This window comes from Pongo pygmaeus, chromosome X (genome assembly GCF_028885625.2).
Source record: "Pongo pygmaeus isolate AG05252 chromosome X, NHGRI_mPonPyg2-v2.0_pri, whole genome shotgun sequence".
NCBI lineage: Eukaryota > Metazoa > Chordata > Mammalia > Primates > Hominidae > Pongo > Pongo pygmaeus.
The window spans coordinates 50,123,795-50,143,059 of NC_072396.2; the positions used below are offsets into that span (position 1 = coordinate 50,123,795).

The window sequence follows — 19,265 nt, forward strand, 5'->3', positions numbered from 1 at the left end:
GGCTCAGGAAATGGGAGTGAGGTGAGTGGCAGGGGAGACACGGGGTATTTTTGGCAAGTCAGTGTGTGTGGCTGTGTGTGTCTGCACGGGACTCAAGAGACCCACTGGGGGGCTGTGCATGTGCATATGCGTGAGATACACGGGTGAATTCTAACAGGCCGTGTGTGTGAGCGAGCATGTGTTGGGACCTCAGATCCTGAGGGTACTGACGCTGCTTCTGTGTAGGCCTCTGGGCATGCCCCTGTGTGACAGTGCCCCTGTGGGCCCTGAGGCCGGCTGTGGGTGCATGCCTTGGGGTATGTGAGTTGTCAGGGCTGTGCTTGTGTGTGATTGTGTGATGATGCAGCTTGAGATTGTTTGAGTGTACTGAGGCAGGCTCTCTGTGTTTTGGGGTTTGTGTTGAGTGAGGGACAGGATTGTGACATTTTGTGTGTCTGTGACTTTTCCAGCCCTGAAATCATCTGTGCGAGCAGCTGAGGCAGACTGTGTGTGGCTGGTTGTGAAGGCTCTGTTTGGCTGCAGGGCTCGACTGGGGGGTGTGTTTGGGGCGGAGGTGGGGGCTGGGGCCAGGACTGGGGCCCCTCTGAGCAGCCTTGGGGCAAAGGATATGATGGGGGAGGGGGTGGCTGCCAGCTGGGGAACAGGGGCCCTGGCAGGCAAGACAGTGGAAACCTCACTTCTTGGTCCCTGTGGGCACATCCAGGGCCTGTCATCCCTGCCCTCACCACCTCTGCCTCCCACCAGTTTGGCCCCTGTTCGTCCATCCTCCTTTCCTTGATCTTGAGGTCAGGGGCCAGGTGTAGGGTTGGAACACCTGCTGGGCCTCTGGCTCCGTTTCTTGCGGAACTCCAGCTCATCCACGGTCCACACAGCCCCCTTCTCACTCTCCACCCGCACAAAGCACTTGTGCAGACTCAGGTTGTGGCGGATGGCGTTCTGTAGAAGGCCGGGGACAGGGAGCAGGTGGGCGTCAACCTCTGAGGCCAGCAGCCACCACCAACAACCCACATCCCGTTCCTCCCTAATGTGCCTATGAGCCCAGCCCCAGGCCTGCCCACTTTGAGCTGTGATGGCACTTGAGGCCATCCCAGCCACCGCCACCTCAGAGGAGCTCACCTTCCAGGTGGCAGGATGGTTTCTGAAGAAGGCAAACATGCGTGTGAACCAGTGGTAGATCTCATTGAGTGTCCGCTGCTTCTCTGGAGCCTCCAGGATGGCCTGGAAGTTGGGGAGTGGGGTAAGGGGCACGTTCCCCAAAGTTGGGGTTTAGAGGGGCTATGACCTACCCTGAGCCATCTGACATGGGGGCGGAATTGTAGGGGCAGGTAATCAGGGACAGGACTAGATGTGGGGTGAAGCATGGGGTCAAAGATGGGGTTAGAAAAGGGGTGAAGTGTCGGGTCAGGCAGGGTTAGATGGGTGTGGGTATGATTGTTCTGGGATTAGGTAAGGGATCAGGACTGAGGTTGGGAGTGGGGTCTTGTTCAGGGCTAGGGCTGAAGTGAGGTGAAAGGTCTGGGATGGAGTTGGAGTTGGGGTTCTCTGTGGAGGTGACATTTCAGGGTCTGGGAAGGTGAAGGGTCAGAAGTGGGGTCAAGGATTTGGAAGGGGTAAAGGGCTAGGCCAACTTAAGGGTCAGGGAAGGGGTGGGTTAAGAGTCAGGCTGGGGTGGACTCAGGTGGGGGGGTCTTAGGGGTGAGGGATGGGATGACTTGGCTTTAGGTCAGGAGCCAGAGATGGTTTGAATTATTGAGTATCTTACATGTCAGGGACATGGTTAGGTGGTTAGGCTCAGGGCAAGGATGAGGTTAGTTGTGGGGTTCGGTGTGGAGTGAGGCTGAGGGTCAGGGAATTTGATCAGTTTGGATTCAGGAATAGGATTACAGAGTCAGCGATGATTGCAGTGAGGCTATCAGTCAGGATGGGGCTAGGGCAGGGTTTCAGTTCAGAGACAGTCGGGGAATATCTGGTATCATGTAGGGGTGAGGTTCAGGTTTGGGGTTAGGTGTGGCGCTAGGATGAAGGTTCTGAGAAGGCATTGGGGAGGCTGAGATGAAGGAGTTGGGATGGGGTGATGAAGTTAAGGGTCAGATGGGTGTTACAAGGAAAGGTTGGGAATGGTGCCCAGTTGGGGGTGTATTGACATACTGGGGTACGTTGGGGCCAGGGAAGGAGATGGGGTTGGGTTGGCATAAAGGCTGGGGAAGGAGTTAGAGTAAGAGCTGGGGTACGTTTAGGGCAAGGTGCAGAGATGGGGTTAGCTTTAGGCTATTTTATGGGTCCAGGAGAGAGTTAGGTATGGGGCTGAGGTGGACATCTGGAAAGGGGTAGGTTTAGGGTCAGAATTTGGTATGCTCTGGCCTGGATGGTGGTTTAGGTTTGGATTCGTGGACAGGTTTGGGGTGAAGCCAGCATGAGGGGTCACATTTGAGGCACAGCTTGGGGCTCCCTGGGGCTGGGGCTTGGGAATGGAGGAACCCACTCTGAGGGCACTCAGAGGGAGACAGGAGTTTAGGAGGCAGGTCCCCCACCCCATCTTTGTCTTCCTCCTCCTTGGGGCCGAGCTGCCCTGCTTACCCAGCGGATGAGCGTGGCGTAGGTGAAAGGGGGTCGCATGTTGTGGAACTTGAAGTAGTCCATGTTGTGGAGGAACTCTGTCAGAGGGTGGGGATGAATCAAGCCCCATGCAGGACCTCCTAGCTAGCTCCCTGTCCCCTCCCCCTACAAGGTGAGTCTACAGGCCTGAGATCTCACCATCAACACCCATGACCACAGGCACAGGTACCGTTTGCTGAGCACCTGACATAAGTTGTATCATTTATTCTTTGCACCACTTCTGCCAAAATAGTTCTCCCTGAGGTTGAAAAGAAGCGGAGTAACTTGCACACCAAAGGATGCAAGAGGTTAAATGGCAGAGCCAGGATGACAGTCAAGGTCTCTGATCCCTGCTAAGCCCACAGGCCAGGCCTGGTGGAGAGCAGTGGATAGGTGAGCTCGGGCAAATCCACCCCGATTTTCCTTGGTCAGGGGAGGAAAGGAGGTGCTCCTGGAATTACTTAGCAGGGTCCCTCCCTTCTGATGGCTGAATATAGTAGCTGGAGTCCAGAGTGGGTGAGGCATGGCCCCAATCCCCAAGGGAGTCAGGGCTAGGGGCCTGACACTCAAGACCATATGGGGGGCTTTCAGGCCATGGACATCCTGAAAGGAAGCTTTTGTGAGTGGATGCATTTTCCCAAAGGCTGAGTGGCGGCAGCTGCGGTAGTGGTGGTGGTGGGAAGGGGCAGCATGGAGCTCCTTTGCACCCTCCACCCAGAGCCTGTCAGGATTAGGAGCTTGGGGGCACCGTGTAGTGCAAGGACCATTCTTACCTGGGAATGTGCTGTTTCCATGGCTACCCCACAGGTGCCTCCGCACAGCAAACAGACTGTCAGGGGCCTCCCGGGGGCCAGACCAGGCTGGGATGACACTGCCTTGGCTGCCAGCAGCTACGATGCAGCAGGAGCCCTTGTTGGATGATGCCTGGGGGAGGGGGAGAGGCTGGTGACCCAGAGGCTTAAACTTCCCACTTTTTACTTTTTATTTTATGTTTTTAATTTTTTTTTGAGACTGAGTCTTGCTCTGTCGCCCAGGCTGGAGTGCAATGGTGCAATCTCGGCTCACTGCAACCCCCACCTCCCAGATTCAAGCAAGTCTTCTGCCTCAGCCTCCCGAGTAGCTGGGACTACAGGTGCCCGTCACTACGCCCAGCTAATTTTTGTATTTTTGGTAGAGATGGGGTTTCACCATGTTAGCCAGGCTGGTCTCAAACTCCTGACCTCATGTGATCCACCCGCCTCGGCCTCCCAAAGTGCTGGGATTACAGGCATGAGCCACTGCGCCTGGCCCCACTTTATTTTTAAATCAGTGTTTTTCAAAGCAAGGACGCCCTCTTCTAAATTCCAGTCTGAGGTGGAATCCCACAAAACAGCATGAGCTGTATTTATTAGAGCGCAGGTGTGGATGTCGTATGTGGCCACTGATGCTGGGACCATGAACTGGGGTTGACTAGGGCTCTTTACCACCCAACCGTAACCTTGGGAAAGTCACCTAAACCCCCCTGGCCTCAATATTCCTCATCTGTACATTCGCATCATAAGAAATAAATTACCACCAGCAAAGCGCTCAGAAACAGTGCCTGGCCTCCAGGGCTGGCTTCATGGGCGTGTGACCTATGTGGTTATGTGGCACCCTGTGCTTTGTTTAATGCTGTGGTCGCCATCTTGAAATCTGAACAAGGGGCCCTGCAGGTTACATAGGTCCTGCTGGCACACAGCTTGCATCTGGCAAGTCTGGCTATTTGCATTTGCTTTAACAACTCAGGATCACAGTGTTTGGGGATCTTAGGGTCAGAGGGGTTTTTTTTTTTTTTTTTTTTCCTTGAGACGGAGTCTTGCTCTGTCACCCAGGCTGGAGTGCGGTGGTATGATCTCGGCTCACTGCAACCTCCGCCTCCCAGGTTCAAGCAATTCTCTGCCTCAGCCTCCCGAGTAGTTGGGACTACAGACGCCCGCCACCACGCCTGGCTAATTTTTTGTACTTTTAGTAGAGACAGGGTTTCACCATCTTGGCCAGGCTGGTCTTGAACTCCTGACCTCGTGATCCACCCGCCTCAGCCTCCCAAAGTGCTGGGATTACAGGCATGAGCCACCACACCCAGCCGGGGTCAGAGGGTTTGTAAGTAGAGGGGGACAGATTTCCAGGTCTGGGCATGTTTGGAGCTGGGGACAGGGGCCCCTAGCTCTCAGGACCTGCATGTGAGGTTAGGTTCCCTGCACCCTGCAGACCTCCTCCCTGCCCCCCAGCAGTCTGAGTCTGCCACCACCAGTCCTAGGGTCGCTCACCACAGATGAAGCCTTGGTCAGTGCCATTTTCCCAGCCAGGTGGGCCTGCATGGCACTCAGCTTCTCCTTCTCCAGCACCAGCTGTGAAATGGCACAAACATGAGGCCTCAGCCTGGCCCTTCTCTGCCACATCTTTGCCCAGGCTATGGTCTTCCCTGGGAGTGCCCGTTCCTCTTCCTTCCTTTATACCAGCCCTCATCCCAGGTGAACTTGGTTTCTGGCACATGGTGGACAGAAGGTTTTGCGCACTATCCCTATCCCCTACCCTCCACCGCCCTGGCATTACCTGCTGCTCCAGAGACTGTACCATCTCTCTCTGGAGGAGACATTGTGCCCTGCCCTTCTCATCCAGAAGATGGTCCGCCTGGCAGTGCCTAAGTAGGGAGAAGATTCCATGCAGGTGACCACGACAGGCCTGGTCTGGCTCAATGCTCTGAATGGGGAGGGCCCAGACCCTCTGGGAGTTCTCTTCTCTGAGCCCCAGCTCCCCTCCCCTCTCTTCCTCAGTCTCCCTCTCACACCCCTCATTCCTTTAACACATGCCACTCAGCACCTACTGCATGTCAGGCCTGAGCTCACCACTTCAGCCTGGCCAGAGTGCTGGAGATAATGTTGGAAGTGTGGTGAGTTGAGAATGGGCCAGGGAGGTGAGAGTGGGCAAGGCATTCTGGGTGGAGGGGATGGCCTGTGCAAAGGCCTGGCTGCAAGGAGGACAGGACGTGGGGTTGCTGCTAAGGGTTGTGTGTAGTGTGGTATTTGTGTGTGTGTGTGTGAGAGAGAGAGAGAGAGACATATAGGGGGACTGAGGGGAGGCAGCAGAAGCCATCTAGAGGAGCTAGAACTTTGGGGACAGTGGAATAAGGCTGGCATGTTGGCATGGGGAGTAGCAGGGCAAAGCAGTTAGGAGTGCAGATTCTAGAGCCTGGCTGCATGGGTTCAAATCCCAGCTCTGTCACTCAGGAACTGGGAGATTTTGATCAAGACACTTAACCTCTTTGGCCTCAGTCTCCTTGTCTGTAAAATGGGGGTAAATAACAGCACAAACGTTTCTTATTATACATACGAGGAAACTGAGGTCCAGAGAAGCTAAGTAATTTGTCCAAGGTCACACAGCCAGTCAGGGATGGAGCTGGGATTTGAACCCACAGTCTCAGAGTTTAGCTCTTGCATCTTACTACTTATTGGGATGAAGCCTGAGCTGAGATCTGCACCCCAGACCTCTCCCCACAAGCCAGGGCCAGTGGACTGGCACAGGCCTGGGCCACTCACTTGAGGAAGTCCTCTGGCTCTTCAAAGACCTTCTCACATCCGGGCCACTTGCAGACACCATTTGCCAGCAGTGGGTAGGAGCTCTGGGGCACAGCCGAAAGGGTGCTGGGGGGACAGAGGGTGTCAGGGGAGGGGATAGGAGGGCGAAGATCCTTCCCAGCCCTGTCCACTGACCTGTCCTTCCTGAGTGCACCGGGATTTGGGAAGGTGCAGAGCAGTGCCGGCTCCCTGGACACCCATTCCAGGCTGGCCACGTTGATCCCTGTGGGTGGGGACAGGGCACCTCTGGAGGCTGTGGGCTGGGCTCTGGAGCTTGGCCCACAAGGCCTCTCATTTTGAGCTTCCCACCCTCCTAAACCTTGAAAACCCTGACTCCCAGGGGGCTCTGCTGTCCCCAAAGTCCCAGGCTTCTGGCAGAGAAGCTTAAAGACGGCCATTCGCAGGTGCTGACATTTTGACTAGCTTTGTAAAGCTCTGTGGTTTCGTGATTTTGACATTCTGCATCTTTAAGGTTCTGCACCTGACGTTTTTTGGAGGTTGGAGTTTCCAAGCCTCTGAGACCTGACACCTTTGACCCCCAGAGGACTGCAATTCAGAATAGCCTACACTGCTCACAGCCAAGGATCTGGGGACTTGGGGGTTCTGTGAAGCCATGGGGTATGGGCTGAGGTGTTACCAGGTGGGAGGCCAGGCCGGGCCTTGAGGGAGAAGACCCCAGTGGTGGTGGTGGGTGGTGGGAGGCTGATCATGGCTGGGCTCTCCAGGGGGTGCACCTGCAGCACAGGGGTCCGGGCGTGGGCATCCACCGTTGAGAGCTGGGGGGCACATGTGGGCTGTGGTTCAGCCTGGCTCGGGGCCCCTCCCCACAGTTCTCCCACCTGCTCCCTCCTCCCTGCCCATTCACCGTCCATACCTGGTGCATGAAATGTGGCCTGTCCTGGAGGAGTGCCTGTAAGTGGGGCAAGGGGCCCAGCCGTGCCCCGGAGGGTGCCACCATGACTAGGGGCAGTGTGGGCAGCTGGGCAGAAAGGCAGGTGGGTGAGAGGCCATCCTGATCCTCACTGTTCTGTGTCTAATTCATATACTCTGCACTGCAAGCCCACATGGTAGATGCTACGATCATCCCCCTTTTACACGTGTGGAAACTGAGGCTCATGGAGATCGAGTAACTTTTTAAAGATCAAACAGCTAATAAGTTGCAGAGCTGGCCTCAGCCCTGTCACCTCACCTACTTGGCCCCAGTCCTCTCCTCTTGTCACATGGGGATGGGGACACATAGCTATGCTCATGGGACTACAATACGGCCTCCTCCTCTCCTGAGACAGGGATTGGGAGGCTGGGGAGAGCCTCCAATCTCTGAGGCCTGGCAGGTGGGGATTTTCTTGGCCCTGCAACATCTGCATAAGTCACAGACTTGCCTGGGACCCAGAAACCACTTCCTGTGCCCCAGCCAGCCCCCCTCCCGCCCGGTGCCACAGTAAAGGTCGGCACCTGTAGGTCCAGGTACCCCACCCTGCCTGCCCCATCCTGGGCCCAGGGCCTCACCTGCAGCTGCGATGGTGGCATGGGGTTCAAGGAGGAAGAGGAGGCATGGGCCCCGCCTCGAAGATCTCGGCCCTGGAAGGCTCCCCCTGGGCCCCGGGCCCCCAGCAGGTCTGAGGCTTTGGGCGCAGCCCTCCAGCTGGGCGAGGCTCCTGGGGATGGGCCAAGGGCCAAGGAAGGGGCCGAGGGCTTGCCAGGCCTGGGGTTGGGCATCAGGTCCTTGTCCAAGGGCAGGCTGTGTAGACAATAGGGGAAAGGAGTCACACGTGTGCTAGGGCGGTATGAGATACTCGACCACCTGAACCACGTGGACACCCCTCTGGTCAGAGCAGGCATTGGCTGGGACATGTCCTGAGGGGCCCCACAGTTGCACCCCAGCTCTGGGGACACACACACACACACACACACACACACCAAGAACACAGGTACATGTGCATACCCACACATGCCCCACGTGCAGAGGTCCAGCACCTGGCTTGCCTGCCCACGCTAGCACAGCCCTGGTGTGGATGTGTCCTCTATAAGGGCAATGGTTGTTTCCCCCTCCACTTGAGAGCTGTTTCAAGCCTCAGGCCTCCGGCCCTCCCTGCACCCTGCACAGGCTGTGTTTGCTCATCTTGCCGGAGCTGGTCTCGGACTTTCTCCTGGGAGTCCTATTTTGCCCCAGTGACTAGGCACGGACTCAAAAGATTCATCTGGCTGCTGTGAGTGGGGCTAGTGAGGAGGCTATTGTAACAGTCCTGGCAAGTGATGATGCTGGCACAGAATGGGCTGGTGGCAGTGGAGAAGGTGAGAAGTGGGTAGATTCTGAGACTTAATCTGAAGCTGGATCAGGAGCAGTGCTAGCAGCTTGGATGTAGTGGATAAGAGGGAGGGTCAAAGTGACATGGGTTTTAGCTTGAGCAGCTGGAAGGACCGAGCTGACATTACCTGAGATGGGGGACATGGCGGGGAGTTGGATTGGGTGCAAAAGTGCAGGTGTGGATAGACATGAAGAGTCTGGCATTAAACGTGTGAGTGGAGGAGCTGAGGGGGCAGATGAATACGGGGGTCTGGACCTCAGGGCAAGGAGGCGAGTGCAGGAGTATGATCACGCACGGATCCAGCATGGCAAGTGACAGAGAGGAGGAGAGATGGGGTCTCTTGAGCTGGGGTCTGTAGAAGCTTCTCTACCCAGCCCCCATCAGAGTTCACCCCAATTTCTGGCCCTCAAGCCTGGCTCATGCTACACCCCCTGCCTCAAATGCCCACTCCTTCTCCTCTTCCCCTGTCCAAGCCACGCAAGGCCTGCTCTTCTATTGTCCTCACCTTGAAAGCCCTCCACAATGGCTCCAGGCCCCTCTGCTGAGCCCCAGAACCTTCCACTCCCTGAGGGAAGCATTGGCTTTTCAGGATCCTGTAATCCTGGTCTGAGAGGAAGCCAGAGCTGGAAGGGACTGCCCAGCCAACCCCACTATACAGAAGGGGATGCTCAGATGCCGAGTTCCGTAGTCCCATAGCGACTTGAGAACTCCACTTCTTTCTTTAGGAAGTGTTTCCGTGTGCACATTTTATAAACTCTCTGGGGGTGTGTGTGTGTGTGTGTGTGTGTGTGTGTGTGTGTGTGTGTGTGTGTGTGTGTGTGTGTGTGTGTGTGTGTGTGTGTGTGTGTGTGTGTGTGTGTGTGTGTGTGTGTGTGTGTGTGTGTGTGTGTGTGTGTGTGTGTCTCCATCTCCCTGTTCCACCTCACAGCACTGAGTTGGGCACACAGCTGCTGAGAGCAGCCCGGGGGAGTATAAAAGGGTTCTGGGGGAGCAGTTGCTCCTTCCTTTCTTTGCTGTCACCTCCTGGGAGCTGTCAGAGCTGTGGTGCTGAGGGAGATGAGTGTGAGAATCCAGGTATTAAGTTCTTAGTCTCCTGGGGGCTTAGAACATTACTGCGTGAGAAACAGGACTGTGGGTCTGTGGAGGCTCCAAACAAGGGCCTGGGAGAGCACTGGTGAGATGAGAAGGTGAGTGAATGAATGAAGCCAGAGATGGGGTGATGCTCCTTCAAGCCAAGGAATAACAAAGATCGCCAGCAACCACCAGAAGCTGGGGGAGAGGCCTGGAACAGCTTCTCCCTTATGGCCTCCAGAAGGAACCAACCCTGGCAACACCTTGATCTTGGACTCTGGACTCCAGAACTGTGAGATGATCAATTTCTGTTGCTGAAGCCACTCAGTTGTGGTACTTTGTTATAGCAGCCAGAACAAACTAATACCGATTTCGGTGCAAATGGATGTTTTCCACCATTCTGGCCTGGCCCACGTGGCTGGCCTGCGATCACTTCTGAAGCTGCCTGGACACTTGGCCAGAGCTAAGAATTCTCCCCAAACACATGTGGGATGGCCTGACTCAGCGAAGCATAGATACATTCTCAGACAGGGACGTGGAGATGATCTGTCTGGGGGTAGGGGACCTAGAGGGCCGGGCTGGGCAGCCGGCTTCCTGCACTGTCTGTTGGGACGTCCCTTTCTGACTGGGTTTCTCAGAAGCTGAATGGGGGATGTTTCTGGGACACAGATTATGTTTTCATATCGGGGTCTGCATCTGGGCCCTGTTGTCACAGCCCCCGACTTGCCCAGATTTTTCCGCCATTGACGTCATGGCGGCCGGATGCGCCGGGCTTCATCGACACCACGGAGGAAGAGAAGAGGGCAGATACCCCACCCCACAGGTTTCGTTCCGAGAACTGGCTGCCCTGTCCTGCAGCAGGCTTGGCCCAGGTGGGGTGACGTGGGTGCTGGTGGATGTGGTAGGTGATGTCCATCTGGCCATTGTGACAAGCCCCTAGCTCTGAAGACCTGGCCCTTCTTGGGTTGTGGAGAGGACCCAGGTTTGAAGCTCTGAGAGTGCCAGGCAGGCTCCACAGATACTGGGACCCCTGGGGTCTTCAAATAGTATAACACTAGGACCTCAGAATCATAGAGCAGCATTTCTTAGATTTAAAGGATCCTAGAATCTCAAAACCACAGACTGTGGGGTCTACGGTCCCAATGTCTCAGTATGTGTAGGCCAGTGTCCCTGGTGTCCAAACTCCCTGGAACCACCTGAAAGTCAGGCAGCTTGCTGCTTCATAGGGCCTCTTGCCTACCAGGCCTGGAACCACAGCCAGCCTCCCCAGGGCCTCAGTCTCCCTGTCTACTCTGGAACAACATTCCCAAATACATGGCCACTCCGCCAGAGATGGCAACAGGGGGAGGAGGAGGTTGAGGCTGGTGTGCCTTTGATCTGGGCCTCATGGGGGGAGCTGGAAAAGCCTCAGCCTTTGCCAATACAGAGCCCATCACCAGACTCTCTAGAGGGGCCCCACAATCAAGGTTTTCGGGGACCAGCACCAGCTCTGGGGACACACGGTCTGACTGACTGACATGCCTCCATCATCACCACGCTCTGGCCAACTAGGCCTCCTGACCTATGGAATCCGGGGCCTCACCTAGCCCAGCTCTTGTGAGGCTGGGCTCCACACTGTGATCGTGGATCGTCCAACCTGTGAGGAGTTGGGGTCCAACGTGTGAGAAGGCAGAAGGGGCAATGGTAGCCCAGGTTCCCCTTCCCCCTTCTGGGTGCTGAGGGGTAAACTGAGGCCTGCAGTTGGGGAGAGAGCCAGAGCCAGGGTCCCACCTAGAGTCCTGAGATCTAGGCTTGGATTTCAACTCTGCCGCTGCATTTTGGTGAGGCCCTGAGATCTCTGGTCTTCAATTTGCCCTTCTACACTGAGCACGGAGAGGCGTGGAGTAGACAAGGGCCAGGGCCCTTCTACGCTGTGTCTGGTTAAGTCATTAGGTGTCTGCAGGGCTTCAAGTTGACAAGTGCCCCTCTATCCAGGGGACTGGCCGAGAGATAGGGATACATAGAGACAAAGAGACACACACAAAGAGCGAGCAAGAGAGAACAAGAGATAGTGAGAGACATTGAGAGAAATGGAGACATGCTTGGAGAGGCAGAGTGCATGTGTGCAAGAGGATTGCCTCAAATAAGAACATTTGCTGGTCTCTGGCTGGTTCAACTGATGCTGCCTGAAATAATAAAGAATAAAGAAGGGCAAGGTGCCAGGGACGCCCATGGCTGGGTATTGAATTGTATTGCAAGGCAACAATCAGCAAAACAGTGTGGCCCTGGTATAAGAACAGATACTGGGGAAGAGAACAGAATAGAAAGCTTGGACATGGACCCACATATGGACAGAACTGAATTTGTGATGAATGTGGCATTTCAAACTGGAGGACCATGGAGGATGGATTGTTTAACAAATGTGTCTGAGATAATTAGGGAGAAGATAAAGTTATTGAGTGAATAGTCAGTCCATTATCCCAACAACCCCTCCCTGCCCAGTTTGAAATGTCACCATCATCATATACCCTAAAATACCCAGATCCATTCAAGATATAAGTTTTAATACCTAATGCTGATCTTGGGTTTATTGTGTGTCAGGCCTTGTGCTAAGTATTTACTGTGGTTAAAAATTTTAATCTGAACAAAGACTCCTGAGGAAGGTACTATTATAATCATTGCAGTACATATGAGGAAATGGAGGTATGGAGAGGTTAAGTGCCTGGCTAAAAATCACACATAGGGCTTGGGGTGACGCTGGGTTTGTCCCAGACAGTCTGGCTCCAGTACCCACACTCTTAACCTCTATAGTAAATGGAAAAAATGAAGCCATAAAAGAGGCTAGAAGCCAACATAGGTGAACATTTATCTCATTTTCAAGTAGGAAAGGGCTTTCTAAGCACAAAACCAGAGACAGAAGCCACAGAAAAAAAGACTAACCTATTTGACTATATAAAACCATCATAAGCATCACAAAAAACACCATAAACAAATAGAAAAAAACAAATGATGAATTGGGGAAAATATTTGCTATATATGTGTGGCTGATGAAAGGTTAATAACCATTCCAAATAAAGAGCTGTGGCAAATCAATAAGAGAAAAATAAGATGAACACCCTATTAGGAGCAAGGACATGACCAGACAACCAAAAAAAAAAAAAAAAAAAAAAAAGCACGAATGGCCAATAAACAGTAAAAGTAATCACAAGATGCAAATTTCAACAATGTGATAATGTGTTTTTCTTACCTGTCATGTTGGGAAATAATTAAAAAATAATAATACTCACCTAGGGTTAGCTTAAGTAGAAGGAGCATAAAATAGGACAACTTTTGGAAGGAGAATTTGCAGAGAGGGTCATAAACTTTAAAAATGCACGTCCCCTTTGCCCCAGCAACTCCCTTTTCAGGAATCCAAGGAAGCAGTCAGGGATGTTTATAGAAAAAAACGAGAAACAACCGGAATGTCCAACAATCGGCACTTGGTCAAATCAATCAAAGTTCATGCTGATGTGAGGACAGTCTTGTCCATCATGAAAGATCATGTGTTCAAACAATTTTTAGTAAGCTTCAAAAACACTACTATTAATTGAATAAAGCAGGAACAAAACCAATATATAGCATGATTCTAATTTGGTTACAGAAATACTAATAGCTAACACTTCGTGAGCACTTACTGTGTGCCAAACACTGTGCTAAGCCTGCAGAATCGAGCTCACCCCAGCCCTGAACAACCTGTTTGCTTCCTGAATATGGACTCTGGTCACACACATGCAGTCCTGGGGTAGGTCCACACGGCTAAACTACGGTTGACAATGGCGTGAAGTGCTCCCTGCCCCCCCGCCCCAAGGGTCTCCTCTAAAGCGATACAAGCAAAGTTCAGTTAAGTGCTCAGCTTGCCCCGGCACCTTGCAATCCTCCTGCTACCAGGGTGAACAGAACTGATGCTCACTCTCATAAAATGTAAAGGTCCTCGGCAACATTACTATTATTAAACGCCAGCTGTGTACAAAGCTCTAGGCTGGATGCTGGCTGGGAAGGCAGGTGGGGGAAGGCAAGAAAAGAGAGTGGGAGAGATGGAGGAAAGGAGATTGATGGAGTGTGGTCAAGATGGAGGAGACAGAGATAGGGGAGATGGTCAGAGGCCAGGAGAGATGCGGGGAAAGAGAGTCTGAGTGTAGCGACAGACAGATGGCGGGAGAAAGAGAGACAGAGAAACATGTAAAAGAGCAAGACAGGGTGAGCAGAGAGACAGAGAAGGATGAGAGGCATCAACAGCTAAGAGACAAAGAGATGAGAGAGATGCAGTTGAAATTTTCAGTTGCACCTGGACAGCATTTCAAGTTGTTCAAAGCTCTGAAATCCATAAAGACTGGCAGCTGACATATTTTAAAAATCCTATCCATCTACGTATCAATTGATGAATTCATTTATCTTTGCCCCTGCCCATGCATTGATTAAGTACTTCACCTTTAAGTCTTCTGCCATTTATTCTATTATTATTTTTTTAAAGACCTTACCTGGCTGGAATCACGGTAGCTGGGTACATCCCACTGTACCAGAGGGCCCCTGACACCACCCCCCCGTGCCTACCTCCCTGCCATCTCCTCCAATGGGGCCCACATCTGGTAGGGGAGAGCGGGGACACTCACCTTGGTGAAGTGGACTGACAGAAAAGGATCAGCCTGGCTTGTGGGAAACTGTCACGTATCAAAAACAACTTTGCTTTTATACCGAGAAGAAAAACCACGCTGTACGGTGTGGAAGCCGCAGACCTCTCTCTTCTAATAATCCAAATTTTTTTTCGATGAGTGTGTGCGCTGATAATCACGGGGTGGGGGGGGGTTCTCATAGTTTTCTCTCTCTCTCTCTCTCTTTCTCCTTTTCTTGATTATGAGACTTAAACGGAAATTTTGAAATTTTGGGTTTTTTTCTTTGCCCTTTACGAGTCATCTGAAAATATGATTTCTTCCCCTCACCACAGAGGTGAGAGGTATCAATGAGATAATAGGGCTCATGAGAAACCACAGTTTTTAAAACAAAAGTGTGTAGAGTTTGAAAAAAAAAAAAACAAGGGAAAAGAACTAAAATAAATCACAGGGCCAACCCGAGGCAGGCAGAGACACCATTCTGTGAGTGAGAGGATATTTGAGGGTCTCTGGGGAAAGAAAGAGAGAATCTGAAGCTCTATGTGTGGATGGGAAATGCCAGGGAAAGAGACAGAATAGGGCTGGGTTCCCAGAGGCCTCGCCCTACTCCAGGCCTCAGTTTCCCTATAGATGGAATTGATATGGTCCCCATTGCTTGAACTACCCAGCGAGGGGAGTTCTGCACCCTCTGCAACACCCCTCCCACAGAGGGTGAGGGGCATGTAAGTTACTTCATGGAGGAGAAAGCGGAGAGCCCACCGTCATCCCCTAAAATTCATGGAATCGAAGAGTCGGAGAATCCCTGGCTCCCAGAATCTACTGACAGTTACTGGATGAGGAAAGAGAGAAAAGTCTCGCCTCATCACGTTTTAGGGCTTGAGTGCCCTGACCCAGCCATTGTCCCACTGGGAAGGTCCCTAGCAGGTCCCCAATATTAGTGCATCCATCCTCACGAAGAAGCCCAGAAGCCCACTGGGACCCTGACCCTCTTGTTTCAGGAACATCATGGCCTGATGCTTCTGAGGTCCTCAGCCTTTGGGATCTTTTACTTCGAAAAGCCCCAGTTTCCAAGGATTTAGGATTCCAAATATCCGCCATCATCTCAGTAGCTGATGTTTATCTTGAATTTTCCATGGGTCAGATACAGTGCTGAACATGTCTCACAAGTGATCATGTTCAAACCTCACCATGGCCCCTTGAGCTCCATCTCATCATTATTGTATTGCTGTTATACAGATGAGGGAAACAGAGGCACAAGTAGTCAAGCAACTTGCCCAAGATCACAGAGCTGGCGAGTGTGGGTCCCGCTTTCTTTGGTGCTGGGCTTTGAAATCCCCAAGCTTTCCTGAACTTGATGGTCTCAGGTTTTAAATTCTAGGATGTGATGGCAGGGAGATCCTGGGATTTGGAGAGTCCTTGGAGACTTGAAGCTTGTGAGGTTTTTACGTTGTCCAGGAATTGGCGGCTGCATTTCTTGACCTCAGCAGGCACTCTATCCAACCACTGGTCAGCATGGTAGACCAGCCCCCAGGGGCTTCTCCTGACAGGCCATGGTGAAGACTTCCAGCTCCCAGCACCCTGCAAAGCCCAGGGTTCTAGTCGTCCAACGTCCACTCCAGCCCTGTACAAGACTGGCTTCAGTCCTGGGGAAGAGAAATTGGAAAGGGCTTTTTATTTACATGGTACAAATCTGGTGGCCAAGACCCACCCCTTCACCCCTTTGCCCCCTTTCCTCCCCCAACCTTCTAAGCCCTCGTAAAAAGGAGGGCCTCTTTCCTCAACTCAGACTCACCCTTCTGGAAAAGCCCAGAGTGGGCCTGATGGCCTGGCTTTGTGAAGACAAGAAAAAAAAAAAAAAAAAAAAAAAGAACAGAAAAAAAAGACCTTAAAAAAATCAGCCAACAACAATTAAAAAAAAAAAAAAAACACACAAAAAAACACCTCCCAGCCCTCCCTACCATTAGTTCAAAACAAAACTTTCGCTGGTTGAGGCTTCTGAGTTGGTGGGACACATCTGAGACCCAAAAAATGGCTTGGGTGTGTTGGACAGCCAGGGGAGGCACCAAGGTGGGATAAGGTCCCCTGCTTGGAGGCCTGCAGGGACCCTGTGAACAGCAGGTGTTTAACAGATGTCACGGCATGTGGGAGGCAGCAAGGGAGGGGGTGAGGAGCATGCATGTCAGGAAGGAGTCCTGGGGAGCTGATTCTAGTGATGGTCCCAAGGTTAATGACCCCTTGCAGTGATGGTCCTAAGGTTAATGATCCCTTGCACTGATGTTCCCATGGTTAATGACCCCTTGCTCCCTGCAGACTTGGGTCAGAATGTTCCCTACACCACCTGTGTAATTATAAACCAGGCCAGTTCTATCAGCGGAGGCATTGTTCCCTGCCCCAGTACCTGTCCCTCTCCTGGAAAAGGGGGCTAGTTTTCTCTCTCAGGATCAGAGGTGTGGGCTGCATTCTCCTTATACCTTCCCCAGACCATCTGTCCCTTACTGTCACTCACTCCATGAAAGAGAGTGGCCAGAGAGATAGGAGGCAAACGGAGTGAGGGTGGTGGCCGAGAATGTCAGCTGGCCCCTTGGGCAGGGCCCAGGGTGTGAGAGGGAAATGCTACAGCTGCTGAAAGCCAAGATCCTTGCAGAATGGGGGCTGGGGTCAGGAGGGCAGACAGGGGTAGAGGTCGCTACCTCCCCTCTATACTGGACTATATCTTCTCTCATGGAGGGCTTCTCGGGAAGGAGACTGGGAGCGCTGGGAGTTGCGGGTGAGTGGGCAAGATTAAACGGGTCAGGAAAAGTCCCCAGAGACAGGGGCCCCTGACAAAGACTTGAAGGAGATGAGGGAGGGAGCCAGCTAGATATCTGAGGAACTCCAAAGGGAACAGCCAGGGCAAAGGTCCTGAGGTGGGAGTGTACCTGATTTGTTCAAAGTCTACAAGGGGGCTGGTGTGGTTAGTGTGGAGAGAGCAAGAAGAGAAGTTGGAGGTGAGGTCAGAAAGGGGACTTGGAGGTTAGAGACCACACAGGACCTTGTAGGCCATGGTAAGGACTTTGGCTTCAACGCTGAGTGAGGAGGAAGGCATGACAGGGTTGCAAGCAGAGGAGAAACATAAACTGTGTTAGGATTTAACAGGAAGCCCCTGACTGCTGAGTGTACAATGGGGTCTAGGGCCTGAATGTGGAAGCAGGGGACCAGCAAGGAGCTGGCTACTGCAGTAGTCTAGGTGACTGGTGATAGTGCTGACAGTGGAGGTGGTGAGAAGAGGATGGATTTGGTAAATATTTTTAATAGACAGCCAAAAGGATTTGTTGAAGACTGAGAGTCTTGGAGCCAGATCGGGACAGACAATGCCCAAACCAGATGGGCAGGAAGGAGTCCCTGGACTATTTGCCAGCTTGGACTTTTAGGTGAGAAAAAAATAAAGTTCTGTCTTGCTTAAGCCCCCATTATTTTATGATTTTTCTGTTACTTGCAGCTGAACATATTCCTTTCTAACTCATGGACATTCTGGACATGGAGACCTGGGGAGAGGGGCTGCTGGAAGGATCACCTCCCTCCTAGGATGCTGTGAGGTTCTAATGAGATAACAGCATGCTCAGAACCTGGCGCTCAGTAGGTGTTCAGTAAATCTTCCCAGGATGGAGAAGGAATGTATGAATGGATGTGTTCAGCGGACAAAAGCTGCAGTTGAGTTCCCACAGAAGGTGAGATCGCAAAGGGAGAGTGAAAGGAGTTTACTAGATGGAAACAACAGAAGGAACAGCACTCTTAGGAGAGGGAACAGTAGAAGCAGAGACGGGGGTACAGAAAGAAGGGAGGTGAGGCCCCTGTGGGGTGTGGAGTGTCAGGTTGGGCAAGAAGGACAGGGCTTTGATTGTGATTCCATTAGTCAGAAGCTACCCACATGCCCAATCAACTTCTGGTAGCACACAGTCAGGTCAGTGTTTGCTGAGCTGAAATTTAAAAAAGTGAATCCTTCAGAAAGTTAAATTTCCTATTCGGCCATTCATTCAACAATAGTATCAAGTCCTGGAGAGTGCTTGCGGCTAATCATCAGGGACATTCTTGGCTTGTGGAACTGCTCAAGCAAAGGTTGGAGTTGGGCAGGGAGGACACAGTAAGTAACTAACTGCAACAGGAGAGTCATTTTCACTTTCCTAGTTCACACACCAAGGTGTGGTCTAGGCCTTCAGGGGCTCTGGGTATTCCTGGGGCAATGGGGAGTCACGGAGGGTTAGGGAGAGGGTAACCCCATCCCTGAGAAGCACATTTTTCCTAATGGCTGCCTGCGTTCTATGGCCCTGCTGTCCGGCCACCCAATAGCTCAGACTCTGCCTACACAGCGTCCTCCTCTCCAGCCTCCTTATTGGCTACTCATGCCTCCCTTCACACCACCTACACTTCCTGCGTCGGCTCTGCTTTTTTCCCCATCTTGCCTCCAAGTCCTGCCTCCAAGTCCTCCCTCCGTCCCGCTGCACTTTCTAGCCTCGGCATTGGTTCATCCCATACTAGTACTGCCCTTTGAGGTCTCTCCGCCTTACCCTGGCTCCCTCATTGGCTATCCGCCATCTCTCGTCCTCGATCCCGCCTTCAGCCTCTGCCTCCATTGGCTCGGCTCCCTACACACCCGCCCCTTGGTCTCCTTTTAGCCTTCGTATTGGCTAGCTCCACCTTGGCACCGCCCCTCAAAGCCGCAATACACGCTCACAAGCCTCCCCATTGGCTCGCTGCAGCCATTGTCGTCATCCCACGCGCGGCTCTCCATTGGCTGTTCTCTCTCTAGCTTCCGTTCCACCGCCTACGCAACCCGCGGGAATCTCCCATTTTTTGGGCCTCTGCGTTCGTTCCCGGCTGTCCTCATCGCCTGTAGCCATTCCATTTTTCCCACCGCCCACATGCCTCTCTCTCTCAAACTTCCGCATTAGCTGTCTGCTTCTGTTTTCTTCATCCTGGATTTCGCACCACCCCCATTCCGGCCTCTCCATTGATTCCTCGATCATCCCGCCCCCCCTACCCCGCCCACTCCCAGGCATCCCCATTGGCTGCGTGCTTCTCCGGCTCTCAATTCGCTA

The 19,265-nt window shown here is 52.7% G+C and overlaps 1 protein-coding gene across 1 annotated transcript; it reads right to left on the reverse strand.

Moving 5' to 3' along the window:
- Window positions 1–9: 9 nt before the first annotated feature.
- On the reverse strand, window positions 10–19,181 carry FOXP3 (forkhead box P3). Its single transcript, XM_054470699.2, has 13 exons — window positions 18,735–19,181; window positions 14,194–15,833; window positions 7,695–7,926; window positions 7,063–7,167; window positions 6,826–6,964; window positions 6,324–6,411; window positions 6,150–6,254; window positions 5,167–5,254; window positions 4,881–4,961; window positions 3,369–3,519; window positions 2,578–2,654; window positions 1,117–1,218; window positions 10–936 (listed from the first exon to the last, which is right to left on the reverse strand). Exons 2-13 carry the CDS (start codon window positions 14,391–14,393, stop codon window positions 787–789), a joined length of 1,518 nt encoding a protein of 505 aa, XP_054326674.1. The 5' UTR covers window positions 14,394–15,833; window positions 18,735–19,181; the 3' UTR covers window positions 10–786.
- Between the last annotated feature and the right edge of the window lie 84 nt (window positions 19,182–19,265).

What these genes read in the sequence shown, in the direction of transcription:
- FOXP3 (XM_054470699.2), bottom strand. Translation starts at nt 14,393, where the DNA reads ATGAGAACCCCCCCCCACCCCGTGATTATCAGCGCACACACTCATCGA. An exon ending in GGCCACATTTCATGCACCAG is followed by an intron (nt 6,965 to 7,062) that starts GTATGGACGGTG and finishes TGTGCCCCCCAG; the next exon opens with CTCTCAACGGTGGATGCCCA. An exon ending in ACGCCACGCTCATCCGCTGG is followed by an intron (nt 1,219 to 2,577) that starts GTAAGCAGGGCA and finishes CCCAACTTCCAG; the next exon opens with GCCATCCTGGAGGCTCCAGA.